Raw genomic sequence first — 13,070 nt, 5'->3', positions numbered from 1 at the left:
TTTACTATTATGTCTCTTATTATGGATTGTTCATGGGTGGTTGTTATAAAACACTGACTACATTTTCTATTCAAGAGGAGGGTCTGATATTTGGAGACCATTTCTGATTGTTCCCCAGAAGACTTTTACACAACGAGGCTACAGTTCTCCCACTCCACTGCTTGGTTTCCTTTCATGCGGAAACCCTCTCAGCATGTTCCACATTCCTCTCCTGAGGCATATACCCTCCATGAGGGCAGGGAAGCCAAGTGGATAATGTCCCCAGGTTGGCAGATCCTAGAAAAATGTACACGTTCCGTCCAGAGATCAGCACCATTCCCTGTAGACCTGGGAGAGTCACACAACCCTCCTTGCCTCACTAGAGCCCGCATAAAATTTCTAATGTCATTTGGGTGCCCTGGAACTGCTCTTGCAATCCAAAAATACTGGAAAACAAATTAGCAGGGGCCTGAGTACCCTCAAAATTTTGCCGCGGCCCGGCGGCAGGAGTGACCTGATGTCCTGTGTCCTCCCGTCCTCTGCCTTTCCCAGGGGAGCACCGGATCCTGGGCTGTGTCCCCCGGTGCCCTGGGCTCCGAGCCTGCCACACTGTGATTGACCTAAGTACAATGTAGCATTTAAAACCATCAGAGTCAATTTTGTGTGAAGTTAACTTATCCTTTATTACAATAAAACTCATAAGCCATTATACAGGTTAAAGGTTAAAGAAAAATGGAAAATATAGAAACAGTGAAATGCCAGGGGAGGGCAAGCCTCCGTTGGGCTGCAGCCACCACGAGCCCTGCGTTGGGAGCTGGGGCGAGCTCAGGGGTCGAAGCCAGTTGTTCCAGATGCAGGTGGCGGCTCTGGCACTCTGGGGACCCCGATTGCAGGTGCCGGGGCCTGCTCCTCCTCTGGGGTGGCCGCGGGTGCAGGGGGCTCCTCCAGGGCTGAGCAGTGAACTAGAGCAGTGACCACTATCTGCAGGGGCTTCACCTCCCCAGCGGGCGCTTCAGCGCGGGCCGAGCCCTCAGCCCCAGCAGCCGGGACGGCCTGGATCCCCGCAGGCCCCGACGGGGCAGCAGTCCCCACGGTCAGAGCTGGGACTTGCTCCTGAGCTGCTTCAGGGTGTTTTCCTTGGGCTGAAGCTGTAGCTCCAGGAAGGCAAAGTATCCCCATTAGGACGGACGTTCCACGTGCCTCCCAAGTCAAGACCACTCTTCCCACTGCTCCACGTGCGTGAGGGCATGAGCCCTGGGAGGTGTCCCCAGGCTGCAGCCCGTGGGGTGAAGTGTGAGCCCACCCCCTGCTCCCAGCCCAGCTGCATGGAGGCTGGATCGGCGGGGCCCACCCTGTCCCCAGCTCAGTCACCCCCAGGCCTCCTCACCCCCAGCCTCTGGCTCCACTGTATGGAGGCGTCTGAATTGCTGGAGGTTACGCCGGGCACGGAGTTCCACGTCTGAACCTGGCATGTGCTGTCTTACGAATTGCAGAATTTTCATAAGGGAGGGAAATTCGGGGAGCTGACAAAAGTCGTCCCCATAATAATCCAGCCATATTTCCAGCATGCAGGAGATGGCCCTGTGGAGGGACAGGCGGGCACAGGTGTCAGAAGACAGGGCTCTGTCACATGCAGGTGTCCCGGGGAAGCCGTGCAGGACCCGGGGACCCGGCCTCCCGTGCGGGGTGTCAGAGGCCAGTCCTGCTCCTTGTGCCCCTGCCACCTGGCGGTACCTGCCTGCCACAGGCCTGCTCCCTGAGGAGGGGCTGATATGCAGCCTCTGTTCTGGGGAGCCCACGCCCAGCGGGGTGACCATCACCGTCTCTCCTGGGGAAGCGGGACTCCCTCCTCAGCCTGGTCCCTGCCCACCTGCCCCTTGAGTCCACCGGCAGGCGTCCGGGGACTGGGGGCGTCTGGCCTGTCATTGCCCTCACTGCACACACTGTCGCTCTGGGAAGCTCCAAGGCAGGAGGGCTCGGGCTCTGTGTCCTGCCAGGCCTTGCCAGGAGCCGCCCAGGACCGCCACCTTCCCTCCTGTGGCTCTGGCCTGCCTCCCTCCAGAGGGGCCCCCGGGGGTGTCCTTCCACTGACTCTAATCTCTCATCTCCCACAGGGTGGGGGCCGCCTGGTCTGGAGGCCTCACCAGCCCTCCTGAGCACCTGCTGTGCCCCCTGGTCCAGGTGCCACCAGATTGGGGAGTGCGATGCTCCCCACCCCCTCTGCTCTGGGCCCCAGGTGTGGGGCAGAGAGAGGGTTGGGGGGCATGGAGAAGTTCTCCTTAGGGGACCCAGTGTCTCCCACCAAGACCGCACCCCATCCTGGCTCTCCTGCCCTCTTTTCCAGAAGGGGCCTTAGACCTTTACTCTGTCACAGGAATTGCAGATGTGTGAGGTGAGGGTGCAGCCGCCCCCCCGCCCCACAGCCCCTTCGCTGCCCTCCTGGAGAGGGAAGGCCCTCCTGCAGGAGCCGGAGTCACTCACAGTTTCCAACGCTGGACCGTGTCGTCGTCACCACATGCAGCTACGATGTACCCATATCTAGAGGAGGGCGGGGGCATCCCATGAATCGTCCTGTGGACGTGACCTCTCATAATGGGGGCTGTCACCCTCTGACCCCTGACTAGGCCGGAGCCCCGGGGGCCGTCAGCTCTGTGCGTGGGGCCACGGGCAGCTCCCGGAGAAGCGCCCGCACCTGCTGGGGCCTCCTGAAGGCTTGAGCATGAAAGGGCTCGGCGAGGCCCATGGCCCATAACCGAGTGGGCCCGGGGTGCCCCGGGGTCCCCCGGTCTGGTTGCCCGAGGACACAGACCCCCGATAGACTCTCAAACCTCCCTTTCAAATGGGAAACAGGCCGCTCAGGACCCTGGTGACGGGGTGGAGGAGGCCCAGGCCTCATGATGGGGGAGGAAGACAGCTGCTGAGCACAGGCACAGACCCTCTGGCTGACCCGCCACAGGCCAGGCCCCGCGGCTGCCCTCCAGGACCCCGCTAGGCCCTGGGGGACCCTGCTCCAGGCGGGGGAGCAGCCCGAGGCCGGGAAGCTCACACCATCCCCAGCCTCCCCAGCAGCAGGTGGCCCAGCCCTGGGCTGCGGAGGGGCAGGTGCTCACTCGGTGAACAGCAGGTCCAGCACCTCCTCCGTGGTGGCGAATCCACGATAGTCGTCTAAGAAGCTGCAAATGGAGATGACGTCCCTGCGCTGCAAGGCGAGCAGCAGTTGTCGGTCTTCGTGCCCCAGCAGCTCCGTCCGGCTGAGCTTCTTCGGGACAATCTGATGCCCCTTCCTGGCCGCGGCCCCAGCACCCTGAGGTGGGACAGAGGGGACGTGCAGCCTGCAGGGAGCCGCCAGGAGACCTGGGATCCCGCCCCGGCAGGCCCTGCGCTGGGGCCCCGTGGGCTTGAGGAGCTGGGGCTCCCTCTCCCGCTCAAGCTCCCTGCCTGTCTCTTACACAAACAGGACCAACTATGCAATAAAGAAACAATCTCAGAGGATAAATGTTCAAAATATTTGGATCAATACGAGGACCTCAAGAGACACAGAGAGAGAGACCGAGAGAGGCAGCCACACAGACGGAGGGAGAAGCAGCCCGTGCAGGGAGCCCAGGCGGGGCTCGATCCCGGGCCTCAGAGATCAGGCCTGGCGGAAGGCAGGCGCTAACCGCCGGGCGACCAGGCCTCCCCTGAGGGCTCTATTCTGATGTTCCCACACATCTGTGCGCAGGGACTCTGCATCTGGCCCAGGCAGGGGCAGGGCCATGGGGGCAGGTGTGGGGAGGGGGGATCCAGACTCATGTGGGAGCAGGAGTGTCGGGGGGCCCAGGGGGTAGCAGGCTGGCTTCTGGGACCCGGTGCCCTTCCTGCCGCATCAGGGCCCGGGTGTCGGGGGTCCCAGCCCCTGCACTCACCCTGAGCCCGCGCTGGCCTCTGTTAGCTGCGCAGGGCACCTCCCTGCTCCTGGAGGCGTGGGGCAGACGACCCCTTCCTCCCGCTCGCGCCCCACGTCCCGGGTGGAGCTCTGTGGAGACAGTGCCCGGCAGTCAGGCAGGAGGCCTCAGCGCCTGGTCTGGCCCCCTCGCCTGGGCCGCACCCCCAGCTGCCTCCACCCAGACACACCACAGCGCAGGCGGCACCCACCGCCCCTGGAGAGAGGAAAGGGATGTGGCTGCAGGGCCTCGGGGTGACTCCGGGGGGGGGTAGAGGACCTCAGGAACCCTGTTTCCCCCCTGCCCACTGTGACATCAGGGTGACCCTGAAGGGATCCCCGGGGAATGTGCCGCCCTGCAGCGTCCCCCAGCCTGCATGGGACCTGCCCACACATTCCTGGTACCCTGAAACTGAGGAGGAGGGGATGAGGCTCCCAGGATGGTGGCACAGGGGGCCTGGCCTGGCCTGCGCTGTGTTACCTGACGGCGCCTCCGGATCACCGCCCTGACGCCTTGGTATCTATCCTGGAGCCAATGCCTACAGCATTGGAACAAGCGGCTCCCCCGGGGTTCCTGGGAGCCAGAGCCCCGAGAGGTGGGCAGGCAGCAAGAGAACATCCTCCAGTAGCAGATGTCTCCAGCCAAGTGAGCCTGAGCTGGGGCTGCACTGGATGCGGGTGCCTGGTTACGGGGGTTCCAAGTTCTGTTGGGCTCTGTGACATGGAAGTGACCTCACTCCCTGGGACCCCCTCCCTGACCCACTCCTGGAGGAAGCTGCAGGGGCAGTGCTCGTGCTGCCAATGCTTCCCCCCTCCCTGCAGGCGATGGCCTGTGCACACAGGGACACGACCGCAGCCCTGTCCACAGGCCCCAGGGAAGGACTGTGTGCACCCAGGACCCCAGCCTGGACACACGCCTGGGTTCAGACATGACTGTCCAGTCTTCCCCGGTTTGACACCAACAAGCCGTTGTGCCCATGGGGATGGTCGGCGTCTTGACTGTGGGACAGGGAGTATCCTAGCGGGTGCTTCCCCCAGATGTCCCCAGGCCACTGTGGCCTCATATCTATGACCTTGGAGGCGGGTGTCACCTGCAGGACATACCTCCACCCACACGTTCTTCCTTGGTGTGTACATGCGTCCAGGTCCACGAGGTCCTCTGTGCACACACGTGGGCACCGGTACCCTCATTCTGGAGGCCCAGAAGGTGACAGTCCCCTTGGGCAGGGATGGGCAACAGCTTCCCAGGATCCTAGGCTCCTGAATCCAAGGCAAACCCTGCAGAAGGTGTCGTCTGGTCTCCTGTTGTGATTCTGAGTCTCGGGTTGTGGATTTGCTCCCGAATGGGACCCTCTGTGCCCTGTGACCCTGGGTCAGGTGTTCAAAACTGCAGCTATTTCAGAAAACCGATCTATTCCTCAACTTTCGATTCATGAGTTACACATCCAAGAAGACTGACTCCACACAAATTATTCCAAATTTAATGATATCTATGCTGACACGCATGTTCACTATCTCATGTGCTATTTAGAAGAGTCCAGAAGGGGGTGGTTGTCCTATGTCTTCTGGAACGCTTGCTTTCACAGAACTGAAGCTCCAGTGCAGCTCGTGTGCTGACTGTGTCACAGCGATGGGGAAGGCTATGGGCCATGGGGCAAGCGCTCAGGAGGACAAAGGATCAGGCTCTGGGCCAGGCCACGTGCAGACATGTTCATGACCAGGTTAATGGAGGACATTGTGGTGTTTGTCCAAACGGGGGCTCCTGTGTTTCCTTTTTCTCTTCTCTTGGACATGGAGCTATTCACCAGGAAGCAGCAGCCTTGCAGGCAGGACTTTCTAGGAAAGAGAGGAGTCAACATGCCTGTGCCAATGTCATTTTCAATGGATTTATTCACAGGCTAAGTCATTTGAAAACACGAGACAGTTACGTTTAAAAACTACCATGTACTGGGCCAAGACAGTCCTGCCTTAGTAGTTTCTGTGAAATCAGGTGCAGAGCGGCAGGAAAGTCATCTCATCTCCTATTATGTGAAAGTGAATATGTGCATTGTGAGGAATGAGAAATTTCTAGGTGTATGATGGAGAGATGATGGAGGAGAGATGGATGACAGGGAGGCTCGTCAGCGATAGATGGACACACAGTCGATGGAGAAATAGATAGGGAGTAACATTGCTCGTGAGAGCTATTCCTCAGCCCTCCTTCCCTGCTTGGAAGGTCCTGGCCAGGGGTGAAGCAGGAGGACCCATTACTCGCAGGGCAATATTATCAGAAACTTCCTGGCACTTACAGGGTCACAACCTGATCTACTCTTTTCCAAACCAATATTGACCTCCCAGTAGGGCCTCCAGGCTTCCAATGAAAGCCATGGTTTCCCCAGGTGCAGGGGCTGCACAGGGGATGAGCAAGGACTGCGGAGCATTGGAAGCACAGCACAGGAAAGATTTTTCTCCTTTCCTCAGCAGGCAGTGTCCAGCTGTGGCAACACTAGAATTGGAAGGTGGGAACCACGTCCCCAGACCTTCTGTCAATACTCATCGTGCCTCTGCAGCTCTAGCAAATGCACACGCTGCAGCCCAAAGTGTGGAGCTGCACACCTGCCAGCCTGAGCAGCTGCACAAAGTGGGGTCCTCCTGGAAGCCTAGGAACAACTTGGGCTGGCCAGCGTCGCCCTCTGCTGGTCTGAGCTCACGGTGCAAGGCTCCTTCCTGTGACCTCCCCTATGCAATGGGAATAGGTGGGTGGACTTGCTCAGGTGTGGATAGCACAGGTGGGAGAAGGTCATCCGGGAGGTGCTGGCCACAGCGTGCAGGGAGCTGAATGGATGATTCTGTGGGTTTTCATAGTGTGGGTGTGTGAGCGTGTGTGTGTGTGTGTGTGTGTGTCTGAATGCAGATGTTAATCCAGCAGAGGTTTGGATACAGAAATTTATACACATTGACTTGCATATGTGGATTTTTCTGTGGCTTTTTCCTTCATCATTCATGTGTCCTGCCCTATTGCCATTTCACTTAAGATTCCTGTCAGTTCAGATCAAATCAACAATAAAAGACACTTCATTGGATGTAGTCATTCAAAATCTAACTCCACTTTGTGAATTTAAACCCTTTAATTCCAAAAATACTTGTCAGTCTTCATTCATCTAGAATTCCTGGATCCAGGGCTGTAGAGGATGGTTGGTTTTCCAAAGCGGCTCCGGCCAGAATGACTGACACAGGATTTCAGGGCACAGAGGGAACTATTTAGGAGGAGATCCACAGCCCAGGCTCAGAGTCACAACTCGACTTAGACATGATTGTTGTCGGAGAGAGAAAATTTCAGGAAGAGTGACAGGTCACTCATCACTAGAATTTTCAGGGTAGTTGGGGTTTTGGAGGACAGGGGTGTGGGATGGGCAAGGTCTGCTCTTCCTCCAGGTAGACCCTCTTTCCTGAAACAAACCCCCAACACACACAGATACTCAAAGAATACACACATTCATACATAAAGGAATGATTATAAATGCTGTATTAGAAAGTCAAATGGTTTTCCACATGTATTCATACCTCATTAGGTCTGGTGTCAATGTATTTTAACTTTTTGAAGCAAGTGACACATATTTATTTTACGTTATAAAAGAGAAGAGGATACTTTCTCTACATGTGTGTGGATTCCTCAGGATAGGGAAACCACCAGCTATGCCTGAGCATCCTCTATTAAATAAGCAAAGGTAGAGTCATCAGATCCTGCTACATCAGTTAAACAACAGTTGAGCAAGAAGCGTATTCTATATCCGATTTGAAAATTCCCAAATAGGATTCGGTGCATTTAACAGAAATTAGGAGGACGGTGGGCGTTCCGGCTTCCGATAAATGCATCCGTATCTACTGTTGGATTTGAACTAAGGTATTGTCATCCTCTAACCCTGTTCCTCTGCACATCATAAACTCAAAATTGATTCATCACAATACTTGTATTTTCATAATTACTTACTGAATATATTAGGCTTTGTGTATGTACCAACTCCCCGAGGAACCTGAGATAATTGATTATTGTTATCGCAAGAATAAATATATTTAAAAATTCAGTGAGCTCAACTGTGTAAAACACTGGCAAAATTACAATTGCAAAGAAATAAGATAGTGAAGGGGCAAGATTGTCGAAAACTGGGGACCTCCGCTCAGCTGGATCCTTGATGGTAGGTAGATGCTATCCGATCGTTGTGAAAAGGTAGGAATCCCACCTGACGTTTAATAAAAGAATTGCTGGAACTCTTCAGTAGAAAAGCGACCACCCTCTGCAAGGTGGGAGATGCGAGACGTGAATCCAAAGTGATATATCAGAAGGTGAATGGCAGGGCGGGCAGTTTACGCACCCCAGAATCGGGAAAGGGAAGGGCCACAGAGCCCACATTGCAATCTGCCTTGGCAATCTGATCCGGTGAGACACAACCTTGCCTGAAATGAGCTCAGGTGGTGAAATGGGCAGACACTACTCTGGACACAGTGTCTCAGAATTCTCAGAGTCCCAGAAAGAATGGGGGTGCCCACGGGGGTGGAGTTCCCAAGCCTTGGGGTGTGGACACTGGTCATGGCCAACAAGAGTGCAAGGTGCCTCACAGCTCAGTTGGCCCTAAAACTGGAACCACTTTGCCTAATCGGCTGACCACTCTCCACATGGGAATCCTGCAAAGGACAGGGAAGTGGGGACCCTGCCCCTTCCCCTGGGATAGGCAGAGAGTGTAGGTGCACCCCCGGGGGACAGCTCTCAGTGCAGAGACCCTGGAAGGAACAGTAACAGGGCAACCCTCTCTCTTCTGGCAGACTGGTCTGGGCACCCACCACAGGCGTCTGCAGCATCTGGCACACCCCAGTGACTCCTGCTTGGCCCTGAGTGCTTACTGAAGAGCGGGACCCTGATCTTTCTGCTCTCAGGCTGGAGATCAGATTCCAGCCATTTCGTGTTGGTCTCCTAAAGAGGCACAGGGGGCTTTCAGGGAACAAAGCCACGCAGGAAAACCAGAAAGAGCTCACAGTGAGCCCAGCCCCGAGGCAAGGGGACGTGTAAGCCGGACCAGGAACAGACCCTGAGCATCAGTGCAGCAGGCCCCTCCCCGGGAGATCAGCTCCCAAGATGCCATGAACACCATGTGTATGGACATCAAAGGGCTGCGTATTCCAGGTGGGGACAACACAGTATAGAGAATTTGACTGTTCATCTAATGATTCCTATATCTGCAGTTTAAAATTCCGTGATGCTTTTTTGTCTTTTTCCCCTTTTCCACTGGTTTCGTGTTTTCTCAACTCTTTGATTTTAAGACATTTGGTAACTTCAATTTTTTACACTCATATTTTATAGATACATTCTTTATGTTTGGTTCTTGTCACTGGAATGAATTTTATTGTTCTCCATATATAAGTTTTGCTTCTTGACAATTTGAGATTTAGTGTCTCAGGCTCATGGTATATCCATAACCTATGCCAGCTTGTCCAGATAACTCTGTCTTCCTCCATATCTGGATGAGAGTGGATTTTCCATTGGGAAGATAGATTTGGTCTGGTTTGCTTTGGTTTGGTGTTTTGATGGCAGGGAAGCAAAGACACGTGAGGTGACTAGAGGGGAGAGCACAGGCCTGCTCAGACCTTCTTCCGCTAGCCTTTCTCCCTGGTCTCCCTGGGCACATGGACCAAATCCCCTTCAAGCACATGAAGTGCCAGTACTGCTGGAGAGCCCAGCCTGAAGGACCCTTTGCTCAAGCCTGCCTGCATCCTCACCCCTGTGCCCTACACACCTGCAGGTCCAAGGATCCTTAGGCTACTTCACTAGCTCCAATCCCGACATCCCCTGTGAGGATAGGCCTTCCTACCCTTGGACCCCTGGGATCCTCATAGGCTTCCAGAAAGTAGGGAATATTTCTGTTGTGGCATGCATCCCTTGAGTGCCCAGGAAGCTGCATTTTCCTCTGAAGCCATGAGGCAGCAATAGGGCAGCTTTCATGGAATGAGACAGGGGCCTGAGGCTCCAGGGACCAGAATCTGACCCGGGTCACATAATGATTGCATGAATGGGAGTTACTTAGGGCTTGAGGGTGGGAGAAGGATCCCACACCGTGGCTTCTCTACTGCCCTCTGACTTTTAAAAGCCTAGTGTGCACATCGAGGAGCTCCTCTACCCTCCATATGCACAGAGAGAGGGAACACCCTTGAACAGGAGCTCTGGAGTGAGGAAAGAGCAGTCAGTTGTTTTTCCTAAAAAAGAAATCCTCACGACACAACTATGGATGTGCTTTGGTTTGGTTTCGTTTGGGTTGGTTTGGTTTTGCTGAGTTTCATTTGGTTTGGTATCACATGGTGTTGTATTGTTTCCATTGGCCCACTTCAGAGATATGCCTGAGAACGAGGGACAGAGAGAGAAAGACAGACAGTCAGAGGGAACTACCCAGTCCTGGGTCCTGTGCTATTTGGACCATTACATGCCCACTAGTCAAACTTTGCCTTCTTAGGAAATCATCTGGAGAGAGATAAATCTCCATGCTCAGGCCTCTGAAAGGAAGCATCATTACCCAACATTGAAGTGGGTTTCAGGATATATAAAGAATGAAACTGTCAACTCATCCCATTACAGACCATGTGCGACCGCGGCCCCATGTGGAGCACATGGCACCCATACTGGATGCTCAGGGATCCACATTGCCTGGCTAGTACTTCACGCAGAACACTGGGTGTGCAGGAGACCCTCAATGTCTACGTATCCCCTGAACCTATCAAGGAGCATGAGAGGCAGCAGGCTGTGGACCCAGGATTCCCATGCAAAGGAGCTGAGCAAGTGCTGATTCCCCATATCAGTCCAGGAGGGGCCACGTCCTCAGGTCCGCAGTCACCCCCTCAGGGTGCTTGGGGTGGAGGATAATGTCCGAGGCCAGGAGCTGGCTCATTCGCTCTCAGTGTCTTCTGAGGATGAGGACACCTGTAGGTCACCGTGGAGGACACTCCAGGGGCCACAGACACAGGCTCCGTCCGACAGGTGGGGGGCAGGAGGGCCCTGAGCAGGGCCTGGCTTCTCGGGAGGAAGGAATGAGGGAGCTGCGAGGAACCGGGAGCTCCAGCAGCTTCTGTTCAATCTGGTGAAGACCATTCTCAGGGGCTGAGTGGGGGCCCGCGCAGAGGGCGGCCGTGGGGGCTCGGTGCACGGCTGCAGCGTTCCCAGGTGAGGTGTGGCAGGTGTGGGCTGGGGGCCCTTGCTTGGATGGAGGGCAGGTGTCTTCCTGGTCTGCGGGGGCCTGGGCTGTGCATCCATGGGCACGTCTGCTTCCTGGAGGACACAGACTCCCCAATATCCCTAGAGGGGCTTCCTCAATGATCCTGCAGGTGTGCTGGGAGGGCCTCCATCACGGTTTTTTTCGGGAGTTCTGGGACCTGTCTAGGGGCATCTGGGCACATTTCTTGCCTGGAGTCTGGAGGGGCATTTGGGAATTGTCTGCCAATGCTTTGCTGACAGCGGGACGGGTGTTCTCCTCAGGATACTTGGGTGGTGCCTGGGTGTGTCCCAGCCCATGGCCCTTGGAGCCAGCCTGGGGACCCTCAAGGGAGACTCTGCAGGGCCTCTTGGCTCTCTGCTGCACAACCAGGCTGTCAGCCCTGACACAGGGTTGGCGAGCCGGCAGAGGGGTGTCAGTGATCGGCACTTGCTGGGCACCTCGAGGTCCACCAGGTGGGCTGAGGCTAACTTTAGGGCTTCTGAGATGAGAGGTGGAATGGGACGGGAGTCTTATGTCAGGGGGCTGAGTACGTGGTTCCATCAGCAGGGCAGGCTCAGGGATAGAAGGCCTCCTGGTGGTGTAGACGGGCATCGGCATGTGTGGACACTGTGGGAAAAGAGAACACACAGGACTCCATGAGTTTGGCCCCGGCACCAAGGCAAAATGAACATTCAGGAAAGAAAGAAAGAAACCAACAAATGGCCAGGACCCTAGTAACCACCCCCTCCCCCGGAACAGGGAAAGAAAGAGTTGGGATCTGTTGACCTAGGAGTAGGGAATCTGGCTGCAGGGCTCGTCCAGAACAAAGGCCTGACAGGATGCTGTTGATGCCCTTGAGACATGGGGGGGACACGCAAAGTCCTGCCTCACAGCGATGCTTCCTCCATTGGACCAGCGCTTCCATCCTCTCTGCTCATGAGGAGATAGGAGTCCTGCTGCTGGAGAGTCATGGTGGGAGCTCCTGAGTGGGGATGGGCAGTGTGGGATGATGTGTCACAAAGGACAGCGGCCTGTTCTTCTCTGAGGTTGGTATGTGCTCCAGGAGTGCCCGCCAATGACCTTCACACGTCAAACAGCCAGTGTTCACACACATAGAAGGTGGGAGGCAACATCATGGGCACCAAGGGAAAACTGGGTGCAAATCCACCCTACTCAACTGCCACTGGTCAGAGAGGAAGTGGAGCCCCGCTTCCACCAGGAGGCCCATGGAGCCCAGGGAGTCCCCAAGGGCACAGCCCGGGAAGCAGCGCACACTCACCCTCACATAGTCACAAGATTCCGTGTCTTCCTTCCAGGTGCGCTTCTGCCCCTCCTGGGGTCTCCTGGGGAACCTGTGGAGCAGGCCCTTCCTCTGCTCGGCTTCTTGCCTGCACGAGAAATCAAAGCAGGGAAAGGAGTAGGAACTCCCTTCCCTGGCTTCCAGCCGGACACCTGCTTGGGGCTTGGGCCAACCTGGTCCTTTCCGTCCTCAGCCAATCTACGCCCACCTCTGCCCCTCGTCCTAACTACAGGGAGCTGAACAGGTCGTCCAGGCAGTTTCTTACATACAGAGTCTGAAAGGGTCTGCCTTGGCATGTGCCAAGCTCCATACATTCACTGGTGCAGGGACACTGCTCCAGCCACAAACCCCACACCAAATCAGCAGGGACAGCTCCATCACCCAAATGTGGCCCCTCTTAGCCTGGGAGCTCCTCTGGCTGCCTCGCCCTGCCTGGCTCTGCCCGCAGCCGCCCTGCACACTGTGCATGCACACGGACTCGGGGTCTGTCGTATCAGCCCTGGCGTTTGGGTCACAAGCCCCATTCCTCACCTTCGTCTCCCTGCCTTCTCCCTCTCAGCCTGGTTCAACAGCCCAGCCTGGTGCCGCTGGTCCCGCTGACTCCCCGGCTCCACATTCTCCTTCAGCCTCCTGGAGCCCAAGGCAAGGGGAAGGA

At 56.1% G+C, this 13,070-nt stretch overlaps 1 protein-coding gene across 1 annotated transcript; it reads right to left on the bottom strand.

Moving 5' to 3' along the window:
* Nucleotides 1–640: 640 nt before the first annotated feature.
* Nucleotides 641–12,883, bottom strand: LOC119868884 (ral guanine nucleotide dissociation stimulator-like). Its single transcript, XM_038589454.1, has 8 exons — nt 12,771–12,883; nt 12,395–12,503; nt 8,780–8,849; nt 3,885–3,994; nt 3,090–3,283; nt 2,461–2,517; nt 1,367–1,560; nt 641–1,127 (listed from the first exon to the last, which is right to left on the bottom strand). Exons 1-8 carry the CDS (start codon nt 12,881–12,883, stop codon nt 805–807), a joined length of 1,170 nt encoding a protein of 389 aa, XP_038445382.1. The 3' UTR covers nt 641–804.
* Nucleotides 12,884–13,070: the final 187 nt, after the last annotated feature.

Source organism: Canis lupus, unplaced genomic scaffold, assembly GCF_011100685.1.
Source record: "Canis lupus familiaris isolate Mischka breed German Shepherd unplaced genomic scaffold, alternate assembly UU_Cfam_GSD_1.0 chrUn_S2079H2278, whole genome shotgun sequence".
NCBI classification, from domain to species: Eukaryota; Metazoa; Chordata; class Mammalia; order Carnivora; family Canidae; genus Canis; species Canis lupus.
Note: the sequence above shows the minus strand (reverse complement) of the source record. Positions and strands in the feature narration are given on the sequence as shown.

What these genes read in the sequence shown, in the direction of transcription:
- LOC119868884 (XM_038589454.1), bottom strand. Translation starts at nt 12,883, where the DNA reads ATGCACAGTGTGCAGGGCGGCTGCGGGCAGAGCCAGGCAGGGCGAGGC. An exon ending in GATCAGGGTCCCGCTCTTCA is followed by an intron (nt 3,995 to 8,779) that starts GTAAGCACTCAG and finishes CTGTCTCCACAG; the next exon opens with AGCTCCACCCGGGACGTGGG. An exon ending in ACGGTCCAGCGTTGGAAACT is followed by an intron (nt 1,561 to 2,460) that starts GTGAGTGACTCC and finishes GTCCCTCCACAG; the next exon opens with GGCCATCTCCTGCATGCTGG.